The following is a 22,252-nucleotide window of genomic DNA, read 5'->3' as shown; positions in this document are numbered from 1 at the left end:
TACATCTGGGTCCTTTCGATAAAATCTTGCTAGGGTATGCAATGGTGTCAGCGTTTGGATGCTGATTATGGGGTGGATCCCTGGATATGGCAGTCTCTACATGGTCCAAGGATGGATGTCTTATACAGAGTCCTTGTAATATTAGAGACAGGTAATAATTATTTGTCTGACTGGTAACCTGTATCATCAGGTCTGACCACAATGAAAAAAATTCATTAAAAAGCTTTGGGATTTTTAATGAATTTATCTCCAGACTTCTTTGAAGAAATTCACTTTAGTGGTTACTGTTCAAAGGTACCAGCAGACTAAAACTTTATAGCTTTCAGGTTGGAAGATCCTAACTCCACCCTGAAATTTGATGGTATGCTTTTAGAGATCATAGACTGTCTCTTTGATGTGAAGGAAATCACTGTATTACGGGGCAGCTTGAGGGCCTCAGCAATTGGGTTCTATTGACTCTGAGGCTCACACATATAGCAAGAACTTGAAATCACCTAGTAGTGATTGTGTGGCGACACAATCACTACTTCTACACTCATCCCTGCTTCCTTAATCCCGAACCTCAGTAATACTTGGTTATTTGATTTCCTTGAGCATAACAGATATGTATCATTGTTTTCATTGGGAGTAAAATCATTTATTTTGGCCTGTTTTGATGAACAGAAATAGATAACTCATTGATATCAATCATAGCTTGCTTAGTAAAATTTGCAGGAAATTTTGTATTTATGCTTAAACCTATGTATATAATTGCCAAATTTAACAGTTTTATGATTTAACACACCATTGTCGTATTCATAAGCTTATTGTCATTCATAATAAGCTTCACTTAGAGTGGCTATATTAAAAAAAACTTTAGCTCTTTTTTTTGTGGCGTGAAACATCTATTATTAATGAAATATTGGTGTTTTTCCCTTGAATTGTCTTGAAAGAATCATATTCTCTTATTTAGAAAAATGTTCTTTGGACAGGAGTATTCTTACAGGAAAATCATTATATCCACATATGTTCATAAGATGCACTATTAAACTTAGTAGTCCCATCACACGTGAGCTCCAGATATTGTTGCTTTAATGCATTCCCTCACTACTTTGATAAAAGCCTTAAGATGTTACCAGAAGTTCTTTGATGATTTCCTCTGATGTTACAGTACCTTTTTTTTTCTCAAAAAAAAATCTGTTTTGCATAAACATGAGAAGTCAAGGCAGTTTGAATTAACGAGTAAAAATATTCAAGTTTTAGTAACAAGAACACCTCTATTCATAATCAATTCTCTCCCACATTGTAGCTATCTCTTTCTCAATGTAAGGAAATTTTATTTTATATTTCCAGAAAATATGAACAATTAGCTTTAAAACAAGTCCAAATACGTCATTCAACTTTATAATTTTGAGGTTTGTTCAGCAGTGTGCTACTGAATTAATGAGCTTTTTAATGGAATTTAGAAAGAGGAGAATCATATTGACCTACATATTGACTTACTCTGATTCATTTCTCTGTCACCCAACTCTGAATGAGCTCCACATTCTGCTTGATGACTGTGACTGCTTAAAAAAATGTTGAGTTTCTAGCTTCCATTACTCTCTGGGATTATGTGTAATAACAAGTCCTTGTAGATTGTTTATTATATCCCAAACTAAGTTTAACATTTCTATTGGGATAAACTGTTAGCAAATCACCCCTGAACTCAAATTAGTCCATTTTAACCCTAAAATTGGGCTTCTGTTAAACATATCCTATTCAGAATTGAAGGGTACTAGCCAAAGACTGCTGATTCATTACTAATGTGGAAGGTTGCCTACTTCATACTGCTTCTCTGTTTCAACATTCGATCATAGTCAGGGATGCTGTGTCTCTCTAAGCCAACATAACCTATTTAGTTGTCCCCTCATTATGTATATATAATGCAGCTCTTCCAATGCTTATGCTGTGTTATATGTGTTTGAAGCTACGAGTGTTCTTCCACAGCTCTATTCTGGGAAAGCATGCCATTCTGCCAACTCTCTGTGGTACCTGTGGGATTACACTTTTCCCATTGTACTAAAATGTCATTTTCACTTCTCTTCCTGTACTATGTGAACTGATGACTTAGACATCTAAAAGCTATGTCTGATATGTTCAGCCGCATTTCGTACCCCTAAAAGTGAAAGTTACTAGGTTTCACTCCCACCTTTGTCCCTTCTTTGTCGTACCTATTCTCATTCTCTCCAGACTGGTAGCTCTGTGTCTGCCCCAGAAGGGGAATATTTTTTAGGTCAGTGCATTGTGAGTGAGATGCGTATCTTTTTTCCTTTATTTTGGGAGTTGCCTTATTTTTTAGTGTCCTGGAGGGGGCGTCACCAACAGCCAAACTGATTGCATGTGGGCCAGTGTGCACAGGTGCTTGTATCTTTGTTTCAGAGATTGCATTCACAGTCTGGAAACGTCATAAAGATTGTAAAACATGTGACATTCATACTTTTTAAAGCTCTACCTGCTTTGTGTTAACTGGACAATGATGTATAATTTGCCACATGCTTAGCAAGGACTAGACACGAAGGCAAAAAATATCTCTTATGAACACACCATTGCTTGTTAGGTCTTTTCATAGGTTTGATCAATGTCACCATGAGTCAGTTTTCTCTTTTTTAAAATGGAAGTTCTTCAAGAGGTCTAATTTTCCAATATTCTAATTTTATAATCTCTAAAGTTTATTTCTTAAACCACTGGATTTTATAGACCATGCAGAGCAAAGCTCCTGGCACTCAATGCATGGGTTCGACTTGCTGAAGCCAGGATGAATATTATGACAATGTTGTGTTTTTATTCTAAAATATTTAATATGCTTTCTCTCTCCTTTTTAAATATCTTTTTTTGTTTTTTCTTGTTCTTTCTTTCATTCTTTTTTTTTTTTTTTTTGCCTTCTTGGAATCATTAGCCCTACTTCCTCATTAGTTGTTGATAGTAAAAGGAAAGAATAAACCACAGGTTAGAGTATATACATGTTATATTAAAAGATCAGGTCACTCACATATCAACCAATGCAGTTAGTATATTAATAATGTTAGTATAGGTACACCCATTCATTTGCACATTGGAAAACTATTTAATTTTCAGATTTAATGGATCCTATTGGTGAGGGCAAAGACAATGGCTTGGGATACACGGATTACATAGAAGACAACTGAGGATTAGTTTCCATTGATAAAAACTTCTGCCAAATACAAATGGAATCCCCTTAAATTTTCCTCAGCTATAGAGGCATGCATTTCTGTTTTCTATTTTAACTCTGTTCAAATGAATGGAAACACAGTATTGATTCTTTTACCACACAGTGAAAGGGTTTCAATACTCTCCAAGTTCCATGCCGTGTAGAGAGTGTGACAATCTGTGGTTAAACCATAGAGCCCAGACCCAAGTGTGGATTAGTGAGCTGGGCAAGGGAGTGGACAGAGGAAGACAGTTTTTAGTGGATGATCCCAGCACTGAGGGTTGTGACGACATACTTGCTTCTCCCAGCGTCTATGTCATTCACCCAGGAACCCAAAGAAGATATCACAGCCTGTGCAATCTTGTCTATAATAACTTTTACATCTTGTTCTAATTTTGACATTATTGTCCATGTATGGGTTTTATTGTAATCATCTTCATACCCCATGTCTATTTCTTATCTCATCATTCCCAATGACTCATAATCTCTTAAACTTGTTCCCTTCCTACCTTCATGTTTCCTTTTGGTGAAGATTTTATGCAGGTGGTCATGGTAGATTTGTATTCTGAGAAGGGAATATATATTTAAAAGGAGCATATAAAATTTAGTCAGGGCTCTTAAACACTGAGAAATCTCTTCACTTCCATTCTGGCTCATTTTTATACTCCTCTGAAATATACACATGTATAGAGTTCTTAACTACAGTTGGATCTTCATTTGATGCCACTATCACTTTCAAGTGTTTGGCTCTCCGCTTCCTTCTTTCCTCTGTTACCCTTCTCTGATCTCTTCCTCATATCTCTTATTTTTAGTTACTGTATAAGATGAAAAAGATCTTATAGTTTATTTGATGACCCAAGTTTGTTCATTATATGACAATATGGAAGAGCTGTGTTTTGCTAAAAATCTAATTCTTGGGGACAAGTCAGATTGTCACAGCCACTGTTCCATGTAAATCAAATTCTGTCTTCTTAGCTTGTGTTAGAGTTGCATGTCCATTATTTTTTTAGAAGCAGGTGGAAGCATTGAGGGCTTTGAATAGATACTGATGAACAGAAATGACTATCATTTTACAAAATCTTCAAAAGCTGCTTATTATTCTCCACAGTCTATGTTTTACTCCAATGTGCTAAAATCATATTTGGAGATGAGTGTCATCCTAGGTCCTTAAGTGACTAGGTGGAACAAAACTTCTCCACTATTTTACACATACACACACACAAATTTAAAGCCATTTTTTGAAGTTATTATGCCAGCATATTGCATCCTATTTTGTCTGACAGGAATAATTGTTCAGTTGCAAAGGACTGTAGACACTTGTCAATTTTTTAATCTTTAGGGAGCTTCAGTGTCAATCACAAGAGATACCATGTCATTTGGAACACCCTAATATTGCAAAGAAAGAATATACAATTTTATTTATCTTACAAATAACATGTTGTCAATTCTTCACCTATCATACTCAGAATAGGTGGAAGACTGCATGAGATTTTTTTTTAAATGTGATGACTTTTGTATATAACACTTCTTTTTAAATATTAAATTTATCTTCTCTTCACTAAGGTCATATTAACTTCAAAATTTAAATTCCTTCGGGAGGAAGAACATTTTAACTCTTATCGGTCATTTATTCTTTAGTGAATAAAGTATGTAATGACTCTGAGTATTTTCTAAAAATAGTTTAGCTAGTAGGAAAAATGAAGAGATAGTAAGGGACCACAGCACCTGTCAGGAAACAGGAAAAAGTACACAGAGATTGGTTGTTGAGGACAAATTTTATCTATTTCAGTATTTCTAGTTGGGCTTGGTCTTTGCTTAATACTCTAGTGCATGTTACAATTAGATATATGCTCTAGAGAAATCTCAACATCCTTAGTGTTACAGAAAATTAATTTATATTTATGCCATAAGGGTTTCTAGACTCTTGTTCTTCAAAACTGAGTTGCTGGGGACAGAAAACTTTGGAAAGTCATTTGCTTATTTTGAGTGTATTTATCTTTCTGCTATCTATAGAACAACGGTATGTGTATACTTCTGCTGAAATTGGTGAGACACCAATTGACTGATGTTTCCAAATCTCATTGACATGGATGAAAAGCATTTCGAAGTGAAAACACCCCAGTTCTGAAGTGCTATGGTACAGGACATGTGTGTGGCAGCATTTCTGTAGACTATGTTTCTAGCCAAGCACAACATCAATTGGATAAAGAAAATTTTAGTGCAGTTTTAAAGATATTTTAAATGTTTGCAATAATTTACTTACTAGTATTCATAGTTTATTCACACTGGACCTAAGGTCAGATTTGTAATTTACTGTTTATCTTATCCAGGCAATATTTGGTGGTAATACATATAAAAACATTTTAATTTTCTAACTTAATTTTAAAAATTCATTAATTAATTTTTTACACCCCCTGATCCCCCATCCCTGATCCACCCTCCCACTGTTCCACATCACATACTTCCTCCCCATACCCACTGTCTCCACCTGGATGTCTCTACCCCTCACCTCACCAGACCTCTAAACTTCCTGGGACCTCCAGTCTCTTGAGGGTTATGTGCATCATCTCTGAATGAAGGCAGACCCAGCAGTCCTCTACTGTATGTGTGTTGGGGGGCTCAAATCAGCTGGCGTATGCTGTCTGTTTGGTTGAAAGAGCCTGGCAGAATGTAAAAGGACACAGAAGCCCTGAAATTGGCAAGATAGACGTCAGTGTTAGCAGAACTAGCTTCACTGATTTAGAAAAATAGAGGTGCACAATGCTCTGGCCACTCCTTGAACCTGTGTGTCTGCCAATGTTCTGACCAGGTGTGTGCCCATTGCTGCACCTTCATTAGACTCTTTCATTGTACCCCTCCCATACCCATTTCGTGAGAATAGACATTGTTTAGATCTGGAAATCCCCTAATCTCCCACTTCTCCTTCCCCCCCTGAGGGCCTATAAAAACTGGGAACTCTTTCCCCTCGAGGTCGACTCCTCTACTCCTGCGTGGGATATGAGTTGTCCCCAGAGCTCTGGCTTTCCCGAATAAAGCCTCATGTGGTTTGCAACAAGCTCGGTCTGTCGTGAGTTCTTGGGTGTCCGCTATTGTCCTGAGGCCTGAGCGAGGGGCTCCTCTTGGAGTCTTTCAGGTGGTACAGTGTTTGAGATATCTTGGGGGTCCAGATGATTTGAGACTGCTGGTCCTCCTACAGGATCACCCTTCTCCTCAGCTTCTTTCAGCCTTCCCTAATTCAATAACAGGGGTCAGTTGCTTCTGTCCATTGGTTGGGCTGCACATATCTGCATCTGACTCTTTCAGCTGCTTGCTGGGTCTTTCAGAGGGCAGTCATTTTAGGTCTTTGTGTGTGTGTGTGTGTGTGTGTGTGTGTGTGTGTGTGTGTGTGTGTGAGCTCTCTATAGCCTCAGTAATAGTGTCCAGCCTTGGAACCTCCCCTTGAGCTGGATCCTGTTTTGGGCCTGTTGCTGGACTTTCGTAATCAAAGTTTAGAATGATATTTTAATTTTTTTGTCAGTACTCTTATGTATAACATTAATCTCTCTAGATATAGCTTCTATTTATTAGTTACATGAAACAAACAGTTCTATTACATTTTAATTTTTGGTTTGTTTTCTGTGGCCATATTAATTTTAGATTTTGTGTTATGAGATTCATCTATTCCTTTGTGTTAACTTTTTAGGAGATTTAAAAAATCCTCTTTTCAGTGCTTTATATTGCAGTTTTTCAATAAAATAACTATAAAATCAACTAGTAGATATGAATAACTAGCATGCACACATGCACAGACACATACACAAGCTGGAAATCTTATGGGCATAGCCATATTCCATGAGCAAAATCAACTGTCATTAAAAGGACTTTTTCCCCAAGGACCACAGACTTTTGAGAGTTCAGTGACGTAATCTGAAGTAGCAGGGAATATAATTTTTTTTCTGGTTTTGAAGGTCTAATATATGATATTTTTAGTAAAAATACTTTCAGAATCCATTTACAAAATTTTCTAGCTGACACATGCCAACCAGAAACGTCTTTATTTAATTTATTAATATTATTAAATTAAACATTATTACAGTTCTTTGCTTTTGTGGCCACTGAAAACCACACACTTTCTTTTCATTTCTCACCTCAATTTTCTCTGTCTTCCCAAAGGATCAGGTGTAAAAACTAATCTCCTCCTAACATCAATTTTGTTCTCTATTTCAGATATTTTCTTTCTTTTCATGACTTGACTGAAACTATAAGTAATTTATCCTTAAAAATCAAGTGGGTTTGTGTTGTTGGAAGGTAAAAACAATTTGTCTTTACACACATATTGTCCCAATATACAGCAAGTTATTATAAATGATTATGAATAAAATAGTCTTACTTTTGTATTCCTTTTTGGTGATAGACTTATTTCTACACTCTATGTATCCTTTATTTCAGTAGGATGTGGACTAACAACCCAATTAGTGTGTGAAGAACATCAGAACAAATGTGTTATCAAAGTAAACTTTTAGGTGACACATGCATATGTGCAAAATCATCCAATAACACATTCTGATAGGTAGCTATGAAAGAAGACAAATAAATGCATATGCTAGTGGCAAAAATGTATTTTTAAAAACTAACATGTCTCTTTGGTAGTTTTATATAAAGCGGATATATTTTAAATATATAGTTTAACAATTTACCACTTGAATTCAGACTTATTGGCAAGCAAATAACCATAGACAAACATTGATAACTGTGCAATGCTGGATACAACAAATTATCCTTTCATTGATGGTTAAATTCTTTAAAAATGATGTATGTTCATAAAAAGGTCATTGTACAACAATAAAACCATCATCAGGCAAGATGTTAAGCCACAGAAGACACTTAAATGCATTCTTCTTTTAATTTAAATTTTCTTTTGAAAATTCCTTTTCTTTTTTTTTTTACCTTCGAGGACTGAATATTGATTTTATTTTCTGTTTAAATTAAAGTATGTAACCAGTGACTACTCTAGCTGATAGTACATTTCTCTCGTTACATTTTATAAGGTAATTAAATAGTTTATTTAATTTCATCACAATTGCAGCTGTCCCTCCCTTCTTCTCCCTGCTCCACTCCCTCACCTTCCCTTCTGCCCCACCAATCCCTCCTCTCCATGGGAGGCTTCCCATGGATAGCAACCTGCGTTGGCCTATCAAGTTGCACTAAGATTAGGAGTATCACCTGCTGGATGAAGCTTCTCAGAAGACAGTTGTGCTAGCCTCCTACCTAAAAGATGTGCTCCTTTTAGGAGCTCAGTGAGACTTGTGGCAGAGTGGGAGGTAAGAATAGATAGAGCCATAGGGAATAGAGACTCCACAAGAAGGTCTTCATAGTAAACTCACCTCGACCCATGTGGTCTGACAGAAACTAAACCATCAATCAAAGAGCATACATGGGCTGTACCTAGGTCCCCTACACATTTGTAGCAGATATGCAGCTTGGTCTTCATGTGGATCTCCTAACAATTGAAGTAGAGGCTGTCTCGAACTCTGTTCTCTACCTTTGGATCTCCTTCCCCTAGCTGGGTTGCCTTGTCTGGCCTTTGTAGGAAAGGATGTTCCAAGGAAGGCTGTTACCAATGGTGGGGGATTCCTCTTACCTGAGAATGAGAGAGAGTAATGGAAGAGGGGTATGTGAGGGGTGATTGGGAGGCAAGAAGGGAGGAGTGCGATAGGGATGTAAAATTAATAATAATAATTAATAATAGACTAGGGACATCTGCATCTTTTCTTACTGAGGCTAAAGGAGGCAGCCCCTGTTCAGGGATCCGTTTAATCTTGTTTATATGTATAGTTGTTGAGGGCTGATTGGGATTGGATATCAGGATGCTCACCCTGAAAGAACATTGATTCTTTCTTTCTTTGCTGCCATTAGCTGCCTGCATCTCTTCATCAGGGGGTAGGGCCTTGCGAGATTTCTCTTCATGTACATTGGCTCATCATCTAGTGTTGTCATTATAAGGTTTGATTCATGCAACCACATTTTTGAAATTTCATACGTGCAGCTTCTCTATGATATACAGAAAACAATACAATAAATAAATGAATAAATTAAGCATCGCACTTCTTTTGATGCAGAGCCAAAAGTAAATAAAACTTTGAATTGTTTTCATCCATTCTGTCTACCATGTGGCAAGACTTATTCTGAGGAGTCACAGTAGCTGGGTTGATGTTTGATTTTTACTTCCATAGAAATGTTGCCTTTTTTACTTTGAATGAAATACATGAAGAAACATCAAGTTATAAGAAAAAAAACATATTTGGGATCACATTTCTGAAATCTTTCAGTTCACAATGAGTTGACTTACTACTTTGGGACTTGTAAGGTGGCTTGTGGGAAGAATGGCTGCCAGAAGGGATCTGCTCACTTCAAGGCCAGAAGGAAAACAGGTATGGACCCCTGAAGCACGTCCCCGGTAGCCAAAGGCCCTCCAGTAAGTCCTGCTTCTTCAACTTTCCATCACTTCCTAATATGTCAAGCTGGAACTAAGCTTTGAGCACATGAGCCCTTGGAGAGTCTTTGGGACTTGAAATACAGCAAAAGCCTGTCCTTAATGAATGTCAGATTGTTTTCCAGCAAGCAGAGATTTTGTCAGAGTCAAGGTCAGGAGTCCAGAAGGTAAGAGGATCCTGTATGTATTTCAATTTTAGTAATCAGAGAAAAGAGAAGGAAACAGAAGAGGACACCTGAATATCTAATTATATAGAAGAATGTCTTACTGTGGTACCCTGAAAACGCATGAAAATGAAGGCAGTGAGACTGATTATTAGTGTGCATTGATACAAATGGAAGAAGATATTAAAGGCTTATTAAGCACATGCTGTTGATATGGAAAATATGTTGGGACTGATAAATTACTGCCAGTAGTAATATTGATAAGCCTAGTTGAGGTGTTCTGTTCAGTAGTTTTTAAGAGCTTGACTAGAATGGATTTAGGAGAGGACATAAGATGTGAAATCACAGGCAGGGGACACAGACTTCTCTGGAGCCTCTGAATGGAGACAAACAGCTCGAGGTGCTGTGGTCATGCATTTGTGGACCTCGTAAGTACGCCATTACTGCAGCAGAACTGGGAAGCCATGAATGGGTTGCACCCCCAAAAGTTCAAAATGCTTCTTATTATATGCCTTACAGGAAAAGTGTATCAAATTCTGGTATAGAAAACATTTATGTTTTGTTTTGAAAATTAGATTAGTGTACTTACTCCTAAAATGGGTTCTTAATAGAGTCATTTGTGATTCTGGCTGAAAGCTCCTGACATCAATAATGTCTGATTGAGTAGAAAGAAAGAAAGAGAGATATTTGAAAGGCAGCTTTGAGGGTTTGAGGGTCAAGAGGAAAGCTATTTGTATATATATATATATATATATATATATAAAATAGTAGAATATACACTATATGTAGTATATACTATACATGCAATAATATAGCATTAATATATAGTATATAGAAATATATAATATATATGTACTCATATATATTATATATGTACACACACAAGCACACACACATATACATCCAAAGTTCAATTTTATGTTTCTGTCTAATCTTCTTGGGAAGATCAATTATTCTTGGTTATGAAGTCTTTGAGAACAAATTGGGAAGTAAGAAAACTCGCATTATATAAAATTCAGGAAATAGTCTTAAAACAAAAACTCAAACAATAACAATTCTAAGTCAAAGTGTAATTCCTAACTGAAAGTGGGCAAGGACAGTGTTCTGAAGAAACTTACTTGTAAGGCAGAATGTGTTGCAATAACTGTGGGGTCTTAGTCCACTGAGCTAATAACCACATACTGCCATTGTAAATTCTGGGGAAAAATGTTTATTATGGGGCAATAACGGCATCAATGAGAGGATTTTTACTGTAGTCACACCACTGGAGTAGTTTTTCTGGAATGCTGTTTCTCAAATTAGTAGCACATTTCTGATAAAGAAAGGAAGTCGCCTTAACTTAAAACTGCTGTGTCATTTCTTCTTCCTTAACTGAAATTCCAACCAGAGTCCAGGAAATGCCCTAATGGGTGACTTCTCTTTTCTCCTTCCTCAACTAAGCGGATTCCAAGCTGTTCAAACCATTTATTCTTCTTGAGCAGACCCTTGACTTTTGTGCTTAGGTTATGAGACGAGGGGCTGTAATTTGGAGCTGTTTGTAGCCGCGATGACACACCTAGAATCCAATCAGTGCTGGTAGGTAACCAAACTGGAAGGTTAAGGTTAATTTTCTGTGCTTTAAACAAATATGATGACAAGTTCAATCAATACCTGTTTTGCCTTGATAATATGCATAGCTCTCTTGTAATTATGGTTTCATCTTGCATGGTAGTCAGGTATCAGGACCTTAGAGCAGCCAAGCTACGATTCGCTATAATGTGGATGAGATATAACGGGAATGCTATCAATTTCTATTTTAATCAAGATGTAGAAATCACTGTTTTAGTTTATGATAACCTAGGGAATTTCTTCTAGTTTAATATTTTCAGATATTTACTAAATTGGAATATAATTTAACATTTTATTGCATCGTATGGTATTTTATGAGTAAATGTTAATTTCAATTTACATTCAAACATTGTCTGTTTTATTGTTTTTTTTTAAAGTTAAGAATATATAAGAATATTTGTTCTTCACAGATAATAACACCAGATAGGATTTTAGCATGTGTTCTTTTCCCAAGGTTAGGTTATGGTATTCCTTTTGTACATATGTAGATCTAATTATTTTGCTTAGGAGATTTCAAGTATACTAAACCAGTAACTTTTAAAGTAATAATTTTAAATTGAAACAAAGCCCTAAAAATTAGGGCCAGGATTATTTCTCTGTATGTGCACAAATATAAATAAAGAGGTGTTATATGCACATAGATTTGTTTCTGTGGTTATTCTAGATTATCAATACTATCCCACATTATTAGGAATAGACATTTTGAGAACAATAATGAACCTGAGGTAATATTTAATTTTGCTTGAGTTGTTCATTGGTAATTTATTTGCTAGAAGCCTCATTTAGTGATAAAGAGTTTTCAGTGTACTTGACAATTTTTCCCTGCTCAAAGGCTTTGTCAACAAAGAAAGCTAAAACAGAATGAGAGTTCAGCAAGATCCTGCGAGAAGGGTGCTTCCCTCGGGTCTTACATGGAGCTGATTGTGGCTAGACACTTTCAAGTAGCTGTTGAATTAAATCTTTTCCGTATTTGGTGGAAGCAACCTTAAATAGGTCAAACTTGAGGTTTACACTTGAGTATTTAAAGAAACCTTTAAAGCTATGGACTCAGTGGACTACATATCTACACTTTGTTTGTTTCGTGGATTTTGTGACTTTCTCCTTCTTGCTTTCTCTGTGAAGCAGTAGACTAGGCTACTGGAGGAGTAGATTTTACTGAACTGAAACTTGGGCTTGATTTCAAAAGCAAAACAAATTTCTTAGACATTAACTCAACTTAATGTCTTAGACATGAACATTTAACTTCTAACCAGCTGAGATACTTTGCAAGATGTTTGTATACAATGCCAAATTAAAGCAAGTACATGTTTTTTTCAGGAATTGTAGTGATTTGCATAGTAGAAGTAGAAAATTGTTTTTAAAAACAGTGGCTTGACGCTGACTGAGACAGACTCAGATGCTTTACAGCCAACCACTGGACTGAAGTCGGGGACCCCTGTGGTAGAATTAGGGAAAGTTTGGAAGAAGCTGAGGACGCTGGCAGCCCCATAGGCAGATGAGCAGTTTCAACTAACCCGCACTTCTGAGATCTATCAGACACCGAGCCACCAACCAGGAAGCATATTGGAGCTGGTCCCAGGTCCTGGACACAAATACAGCAGAGGACTGACTGGCCTAACCCTGGAGAGTATTGAGGCCCCAGGGAGTGGGGAGGCCTGTCAGTGGGGTGACTTCCTCTTGGAGACAGGAAAGGAGGAATGGGATGAGGAACTGTGAGAGGGAGGACCAGAATGGGGGCAATGACTGGATTGTAATAATAATAATAATAATAATTATAATAATAAATAAGTGGCATGTGTAGTCAGAAAGGCAAAAGTAAAGCAGAAGCTGAAAGAACAAAGTGCCCTTCCACAATGGCTTGAATACACAGATGAAAGCTGCTTCAAGGTCATTTGGATAATGACAGAACACCTGAGCAAATCCTGTCAGTTCATCCTTTGTCCATTGGTGTACAATTAAAACTATCTCAAGACAGCTCACTCCAGAAAGTCAACTCTTACAGTTACAATCAAGACAACACCATAATAAGACATGTAGTTTTTGCAGATCCAGAAAAGGGCCAAGTTTGCATACAGATTGTGTTAGTCACCCTGATGTTTGCAAATGTCACATTGATAGGAACACCTGCTTGACAACACGTAATGTAACTGTAGATAGCAAAGTCTGCTCTGGTTTCACACGTTGTGTCTATTATGACCTAGCAGAGAAATTCAAGACATAAAGCAGTAGGATGACAGAGGCCCAAAACCCACAAAAGCAATAAAGACAGGAATAGTGGATTCGTAGGAGAGAAGAGAAAGAGTGGCAGAGGGGAAAGCAAACATTCCACGAAATATTCCTTTGCCACTTGCCAGTTTCAAACCCAGGACTCTGAAGATGGGCTGCAGGTGTTTGGAGATGTCTCAGCTTTTGCCTTCCCTCCCTTCCCCCAACTCGGGAGAGAAGATGATAGCTGCGATTCTGTGAAATTGCATTCTTTGGGGGCATGGAAAGCCCTGACCATTTCCAACTAAAACAAGAACAGTCTTAAGAGTGGGGGCGATTTGTATTATAAATTAAGAAAATAGGAAAAGGCAAGTACTGGAAAGGTGAAAGGGTTTTGTTCAATTTCCTCAAGAGACCAGTGTTAAAAATAGGTTGGTTGCTTGGCATGCTGGTGAATGCTTGTGATCCCTGCACGTGGGCACCAGAGGTGGGTAAATCATGAGCTCAGGTTCCAGGCTAACATGGGAGAGAGTCCCTATTCACAAAAAAAACCTTGGAGAGAAAGACCTTGTTACTGATTTTTTTTTTAATTGCTCCCAGGGAAAACAGCAGATTGAGACCCATAACCCTAAAGACCCATTAGGCTCCACTTTTTTTCCCTTTTATCTTCTTTAAAAGAAGAGGTGAGAAGTTGATATAAAAGTTAGAAGTGAGGTAATGAAAAGCATCCAAGGTGCTAGAGGTGGACTTCTGATAGGATCCCATGCTCCCATGCCCATTTCTGGTCTACCTCACAAGGTTTTTTAAAGTTATCTCTTGTGTTTATTGAAACATCCTTTAGTTGGCCTAAAAAAGACGTTATGTTTATAGTCCCAGCTACTTCCATTGGACCAGATACATCTACTCTGCCTTTTACTCCCTCCTATATTTCTTTCTAACACAAACATGCTTCCAGTGCTTAGAAGACAGTGTGCACGTGAATATATATTTGGTTTTCATAGTACGTAGACCCAAATAAGAAGGCAAGCCAGAACTTTCTACATAATTCTGTACTGAGTGTTTCTTACATAAAGGTTGAGATGAGGACCTGGGATGCTGGCGATGTGTATGGCCAGGGGGGTAGTATTCACCTCATCTCTTCCCTTAGAGGCTCTGTGGATGCAAATGCGTTTGAATGCACTGGGCTGTGTCTTGCCAACAACTAGCAGGGAACCTTTTAACTACCAGACTTTAAACTTTGAATCTAGATTTCTTCTTAATAACTTTTAGTGAACAGGCATCTGACGCTTTGCTAGCCTCTCAGATGCTTCTCCAATTTGAAAAACCACTTTCCCTCCTCTACAATTACAATTTGCAGGCAAATGTTCTGGCAAGGGATGATTTGTCCTTTCTATCAAAACTGCACACACCATGGCAGACCTTTGCATTTTTCCTATCAAGCTTGTACAATCCTTTTACGTATTCCTCAGTAATCTCAAAATTTAAAGCATCTGAGTCTTTCTCCCGCCCTCTCCATCTTTCCTTTTAACCGAAAACTACCATTGCTTAGGAGCTTTGGAGAATTTCTTGCCAAACTTCCTTATGAATGTTTGGGAAGTCTGGAACATATCTGCTCTTATGCTGGACAGAGAGAAGCTAGTCACTGGCCCGAACAACGTGTCCACCAATGACACCATCTGCCGCAGAAGCTGGACACCATGCCAGTTAATAAGCTAAGAATGGTGGTCGCATCTGCCAATGAGCCATTTAGGTGTTCCCAGAATTACATAAACAAAGAAGTGTTATGTTAAAAGTGTAGATGAACTCCCTGAGAGGATGAGGGTGTGAGAAGATCATTGAAAGATGAAGGAGGAAGGGTACCTTGAAAAATAATTCCCTACTCCCTAGATAACTGAAAAATGGAAGAAAAGACTTAGCACAAAAATTTAGCATATGGCCACTGTGAGAAATAGCAAGAAGGAGGTGAGCATAGATAAGAGGGAGACAGACCTCAAAAAGCTCTGTTTATCTTAAGACTTGGAGGATTTTGATGGTAGAAGTAGCTCGATCTGATACATCAGCATCAGTATTTGCTTAAGCTCTTTGGCTCTAGCCATCTAAAAAGATTAGAAGATAAAAGACTGGAATGGTTAGCTGTGTATATTTTTGTTTAGAGTGCTCTTAAGTCTGCTTTAACCCATTTGAGGTCCCAGAGCTGAGATAGGGAAGTAGACATTTATTTCTCATCCCAAACAACAAGATCTGCCCAACTGACATTTGTTTGCAATGGGGAAAACTAGTTCTTTCAAATAAACCCTCACTGTGCATATTAATTACTCAGGTTTTAAGCTTTTTGTGCAAGCAGTATATAGTCAACACAAAGTAAACTCAATAGTATTTTTGTAGACATTTTGTCTCATATTGCTTTATTTTGTTTGGGTAAGTTCTATTTTTTTTTTTTTTTAATTAGGTATTTTCTTCATTTACATTTCCAGTGCTATCCCAAAAGTCCCCCATACCCCCCCCCCCACTCCTCTACCCACCCACTCCCACTTCTTGGCCCTGGCGTTCCCCTGTACTGAGGCATATAAAGTTTGCACAACCAATGGGCTTCTCTTTCCACTGATCGCCGACTAGGCCATCTTCTGATACATATGCAGCTAGAGTCAAGAGCTCCGGGGTACTTGTTAGTTCATAATGTTGTTCCACCTATAGGGTTGCAGATCCCTTTAGCTCCTTGGGTACGTTCTCTAGCTTCTCCATTGGGGGCCCTGTGATCCATCCAATGGCTGACTATAAGCATCCACTTCTGTGTTTGCTAGGCCCCGGCATAGTCTCACAAGAGACAGCTATATCAGGGTCCTTTCAGCAAAATCTTGCTAGTGTATGCAATGGTGTCAGTGTTTGGAGGCTGATTATTGGATGGATCCCCGGACATGGCAGTCTCTAGATGGTCTATCCTTTGTCTCAGCTCCAAACTTTGTCTCTATAACTCCTTCCATGGGTGTTTTGTTCCCAATTCTAAGAAGGGGCAAAGTGTCCACACTTTGGTCTTCGTTCTTCTTGAGTTTTGTGTGTTTCACAAATTGTATTTATATCTTGGGTATTTTAAGTTTCTGGGCTAATATCCACTTATCAGTGAGTACATATCATGTGAGTTCTTTTGTAATTGGGTTACCTCACTCAGGATGATGCCCTCCAGGTCCATCCATTTGCCTAGGAATTTCATAAATTCATTCTTTTTACTAGCTGAGTAGTACTCCATTGTGTAAATGTACCACATTTTCTGTATCCATTAGTCTGTTGAGGGGCATCTGGGTTCTGAGGAGAGCTTGCCTGCAGAGAGTGCTCAGACCACTGAAACTCAGGAGAGAACTAGTCTCCTAGGTCTGCTGATAGTGGCTAACAGAATCATGGGAGGAACAAGGTCTAACCAGAGACAACTCTAACAACTAACTCTATTTTGTTTTTATTTTTATTTTGTCTTACTGGTGTTTTGCTTGTATATTATAGTTTCTGATTTGATGTTTTCATGTGTGTGTATATGTGTGTGTTTCCTATGTTTTTTTCCTTTTTTAAAAAAATTTTGTAATGTGTTTACATGCTAGTTTGTTTTCTAGAGAAAGAGAAAGAAAGAGCACAGAGTTTGATAAATGGGTATATGGAAAGGTGAGGAGATCATGGAGGAGTTATGGGAGGGGAAAACATGATCAGAATATAGTGAATGTTGACTGATATCTCTGGGCTGTACTCTGCAAATATATCTATGGTTGGTAATCGGGAATCACATTACAGAGAACATGAGAGATCCCACCTCTTGAGAGAGGGTTGATACTGAGATGCAGTGACATTTCCCAGTGTGGGAAGAGTCATTACTGTGTTGACAGACAGCAGCTCTCAAGCAAGTTGTTCGAGCAAACACATGATTCAGTGATTTCTCGGTGGTTGCCTGTGGAGCTGGTGGAACACACAGGGAAATAGGAAGTCAAATGAGCAGTTTTTGTGCATTACTCATTTTCCATGTGACTTCGAATAAGTCTCTTTCTGCTTGTGTAAACTATAAGAATTAATGCCCAGTGTGGCGAGTAAAGGTCAGGGTCCCGGTATAAGGGTAAATGATAAGGAATCTGTTGTGGCTTAAAGTCCACTCAAGTACCAAATATAGCTATGGATTTCTTAAGAGGTCAAACATGGGTTAGACAAAAGAGCTCTGAGACAGGAAATCTTCCTCTGAGCATGTCCTTTTCCTGCCTCCTTATGAAGTCTCCATTCCACATTTCTGACAGATTTTCATAGCATGGAATCTGACAATGAGCTTCTTATACTGTCTCATAGGAAAGTAGTTCTCCTCTTAGGGAACTCTGCTTTGGGATAGAACACACAGAGCACAATAAAGGAGAGAAAGAGTTAGTCATGCACACTTTAGGAAGGAACTGTCAATTTGCTTTTACTCCATAAGGTATTACATGTTCCCCTGTTCTCCAAAATGTCTTGCCAATTCATTTACATTCTGCGGGTTGTACTGCCATGTGTCCATCCCAGTGAACACAGCCAATGAGATCCATAACAATGTTTTTGGAGATGTGTATAAAGATGAAACAAATCATCACAGCAACAAAAACCTTACAACTATCCACAATTTCTAAAAAAGAAGATACTTTGTACAAATAAGTAGGTCAGTGGATATTAACTCTTTTAGTGGGAAACCAAAGAGAGGGGCCAAGTACTAAGCACTCCTGTACTAGTAGAAGTCCTCTTTGATGAGTTTTAACACATGTCTAAATCAGTTAGCTATATTTGGTGTAATCTCGCTCCCAATTTCCCACCTTTTCTTCCCTTCGCTCGTGTCTCCTCTTGCCATGTTGCTTCCTTCTTTCCCCTCCCTCTCTCCTCTGCTACCTCTTTTTATTCCTCTTATTCCTCGTCTTTCTCATAGTTTCTTTCTTCTTAGGTGATAATAGGAAACCTTGATTATGTATTAATTGTGTGCTTTTTATGTATGAAAAGCTCCCCAACCTCTGTCACATTTTAATCTGACAATTCTCTAGAGGCAAGTGGCATTATTACTATTTCTCTAAAGGGAAAATGATGATTTTGAAGACTAGTTGACTTTCTCAAGATGGCTAATGGGTGAGCACTGTAGTGGGACTGGAATGGATTTGGGTCTATGCAGTACTTAAACTCTTCATTTGTTAGAGACAAGCCCTCATCTTCACTGCAGGAGAGGGGAAATAGTTCAGTGTATGGGGGAAAGACCCATCAGAATCAGTGCTATCCTAACAGTGTTTCCAAGTCTCACACAAGGATAACAAGGCCTCTAACTGTATTCAATTTGCAAAAGTAGCAGATGCAGAGGTAACGAGGGACAAGAAGGGATGTCTGCATTTCATGAAAGAAAGGGGCAAAGTGAAGAGACTCATTAATGTCGAAGCAGTAGATGGATAACCGGGGACAAATATCAAGTAGATTTGCTTCAGTTTGGGCAGAGAAAGGTCATTGATTATTTTTGGTTAAACTGGTTCACAGAGGCCAGGTCTCCACTAAAAAAAGGGAATTAATTGCTTCCATTTCCCACTAATTGCCTCAACATTTCCCTTTGCTTTGTCATTGGAGATTTGGTCAGAGAGGAGAAAAGTCAAAAGTCAGAGTTTGATGGAATCTACATAAAAAGGGAATCTGAGGAGACCAAATTATGGCATTTGGTGTAATAATGATAATGATATTTAGCATTTTCCCTGGGAGTGCTGTGGATTTTTAGAGCCCTTTTCAATCTTTAATCAGACCATAGGGCACATTTAAAAGAGTTCACTGTTTTTATTTCCATCTAGAGGATAAGGCATCACAGAGAGATGGACTGACCCAGGGCAAGTCTCCTGAGATGCTCATCCCATACATTAGATCATACCCTCCAATGGTGAGTTTTAGCTAGAAGCCCAGGCTCTTCCCAGTGGCTCAGTTCATTCTTGCTCCTCCAGTCTTTAGGATTTTTACATGCTTCTGTTTGAGATTACTGTCTCTCATGAGGACTGAAAAGTTACCTATGAAAACAGTATGGAAATATTTTGCTACTGTAAACATTAGTTTTCTGCCTGTTCATGTTGGGGTTATTATCATGTGACAAGCCCTTGTACCTTGTGTTTGTTTGCTAAAGTTAGTCTTTAAAACCCTTTTACAGGGACAAGTCCCTTGAGACGTGTGGGATATATCTGGTAACCATTTATTGTTTTGGAAGCAAATGTGGCAATTTAGAAAGCACAATAACAGTACTCTGCGCATTTTCAGTGGGTGTTAGATCATTCTGGCATCTATGGATTACTGACAGTTCCTTCTGAGTGAGATCAGCCTCTTGAGGAAGTTCTGGGTCTGCAATAGCAACTCTTGCTTTGCAGGAAAGGAAAATTATTGTTAAGTGTATTATGCATTCTCAGAAACATGCATTAGAAGGAACTTAGGCTTTCAAGCAAGATGGTTAGATTTCCAAACTGCCTCTGTCATAATCAGCTCTTTTTTATTACAGCCAGGCTGTATTATTTATGGAATTCTACTTCTTCATTTGTAAACCTGATCTATCTATTAGTTTCATAGCTACTAAATGAGAAGCCAATATAATGCTTATCAATTATGCCTGTGCAGAATAGCAATCTTGCAGTGCTGGCCATTATGCTTATTAGTGCTATTATTTGATACTTGCAATGAATTGAATGATTACCTATTGACGGGACTACACTTAAACAGTGTATGCTGTGTAGGTCACTACTTAATAAAATATTTTATTTGAACAGGAAACTTTCAATATTATGGTGCACTTGAGCTGGATCATCTTCCTGCGGTCCACAAGCTTTCATCCAATATTGGGAATGATTTTTCAAAACTAAGTGATTTTGATTGGATCATGCTTAGGAATTGTTTGAGAATTGTGTTGTTGTATTATAGTCATTGCACCATTAAGTGTATATGCATACTGGGAAGAAACATATGGTCCAAATCCACGTGGTTTGTCATTCAATGTGGAGTCAGGCTGGCTCGTTGATTCTAAAACTTACAATCTATCACAGCTTTGTAAGCACTGGAATGCATTTATACATTGTCCTTCATCAATGAGCAGTTGGATCATATTTAAATATGATCCAGCTGCTCATTGCAAATATATTAAATTTTCACGGCTAATTCCCTTTTGAAAAGATCTTACTCATATTGAGAATAAATAAGAACTGTGGCATCGCTTTCCCCAGATCCTCCATGGGACTCTTTGCTGGTTTGTTTCACCTAATAGAGTACGGTTAACATGTGCCTTTGTTTAGACCCATGTATTAATGTCCTAATTAACAAACATGGGTGTCTGAGCATGTATGTGGTCCCAAGTTCTCTTCTCCAGCTCCTGCCCCTTCCCTTCTTTCCATAGATCTCAAACTGTCCATAGGTCTTTTCTTCACTTTGTAGATATTGTGGACTCTCTTCAATGTGATGTGAGCCTCTACTGTCAAACTAGCAGCTCACAATTTCTTGAACTTGCTATTCCTAAACAATGCAATGAAATAAAACTCTCTTCAAATATATAAACAGAACACACCTCAGAAACAGCAGAGCCTGAGATTGTATACATGGGAAGCCTGGTTTGACGATTTTGATTAACTTGACTGCTCAAGTCAGTCAAAATGTAATCACCAGTTCAGGCAATGGTTTTGACAGATTTTTTGGCCTACTGATTGCTGATTTGGTTGGCTTGCCTGTCAGGTTGAAGTGGTCAGATTGACTGGAGACATTCTAACAGATAAATTTGACTCAGGAAGACGTGGGTGGCTGTATACCAGAATCTACTTTAAATAACTTTATTTGAAATCTTCACCTATTTCCCTGGGACTAGGGAGAAAAGTTTGAAAGTGACATGCTACAGCGTTTGACTTTCTAGACTGAGATGTCTCAGCAGTAGTTAGAGTTGGCAATGTATTTATAGGCTACAACACAATCACATTTTCCTGATGCACACAGTTCAATAATACTAAAACTTTATTCCAACTTTGGAGCATCCTAAGAAAGTCTCATTTTCCTTGACTTTTCTGAAGGGTTGGTGATAGACATATGACAGTAAATGACTTCTCAGATATCATGTAACTTATTTAATTAGCAGTGTTTTATAGTAAACAGAGCTGACCTTGCCAGTAGTGACAGTCCTTTTAGAAAGAATTTATGAACGAAAATGAAAACAAAACCCTGAATAGCAGTTTTTATAAGAGGCAAGAGAATTTTGGCTGAACTTTACCATTTGAACTAGTTTTAAAGGAAGCCATTTTAGGTATCAATTATAATGTCCCTTCAGAAACTTGATTTTGCAATGAACTTCCAAACTTGGGCAAGACAAAAATAACACTGTAAAAATGGAAAGAATGATTTATGCTTATATTATAGTCTTAAATTTTTAGGGGGAAGACATAATGAGGTTATTGTCTGCTTTAAGCATATTTTTTATAAAGTCTGGTTTATGTTGGTCGAGTACTCTAATGTGTTTACATTGAGAGTCTGATATATCCTGTTATTGTTAGAAAGAATTATTTTATGTGCTGTTCCTTAACTCCCCCCAAATTCTTTCTTTTCACGTGAAAATGTTTTGTAAATGTTCTGGATTTAGATGTTATC

General features: G+C 37.8%; 1 protein-coding gene across 4 annotated transcripts in view; it reads left to right on the top strand.

The window, feature by feature from the left end:
• Positions 1-11,197: 11,197 nt before the first annotated feature.
• Tfec (transcription factor EC) overlaps positions 11,198-22,252 on the top strand; it is a 67,538-nt gene continuing 56,483 nt past the window's right edge. For 2 of the 4 annotated variants that reach the window (XM_011241053.3, XM_006505035.4), the window contains exons 1-2: positions 11,198-11,401; positions 19,447-19,532. In XM_011241053.3, the coding sequence (XP_011239355.1) occupies positions 19,497-19,532 (36 nt within the window). In that variant the 5' untranslated portion in view covers positions 11,198-11,401; positions 19,447-19,496. The remainder of the gene's footprint in view (positions 11,402-19,446; positions 19,533-22,252) is intronic. The other 2 variants (XM_017321504.2, NM_031198.3) reach the window with 2 other exon arrangements.

Source organism: Mus musculus, chromosome 6, assembly GCF_000001635.26.
Source record: "Mus musculus strain C57BL/6J chromosome 6, GRCm38.p6 C57BL/6J".
NCBI lineage: Eukaryota > Metazoa > Chordata > Mammalia > Rodentia > Muridae > Mus > Mus musculus.
This window is presented reverse-complemented; position numbering and strand designations above follow the sequence as displayed.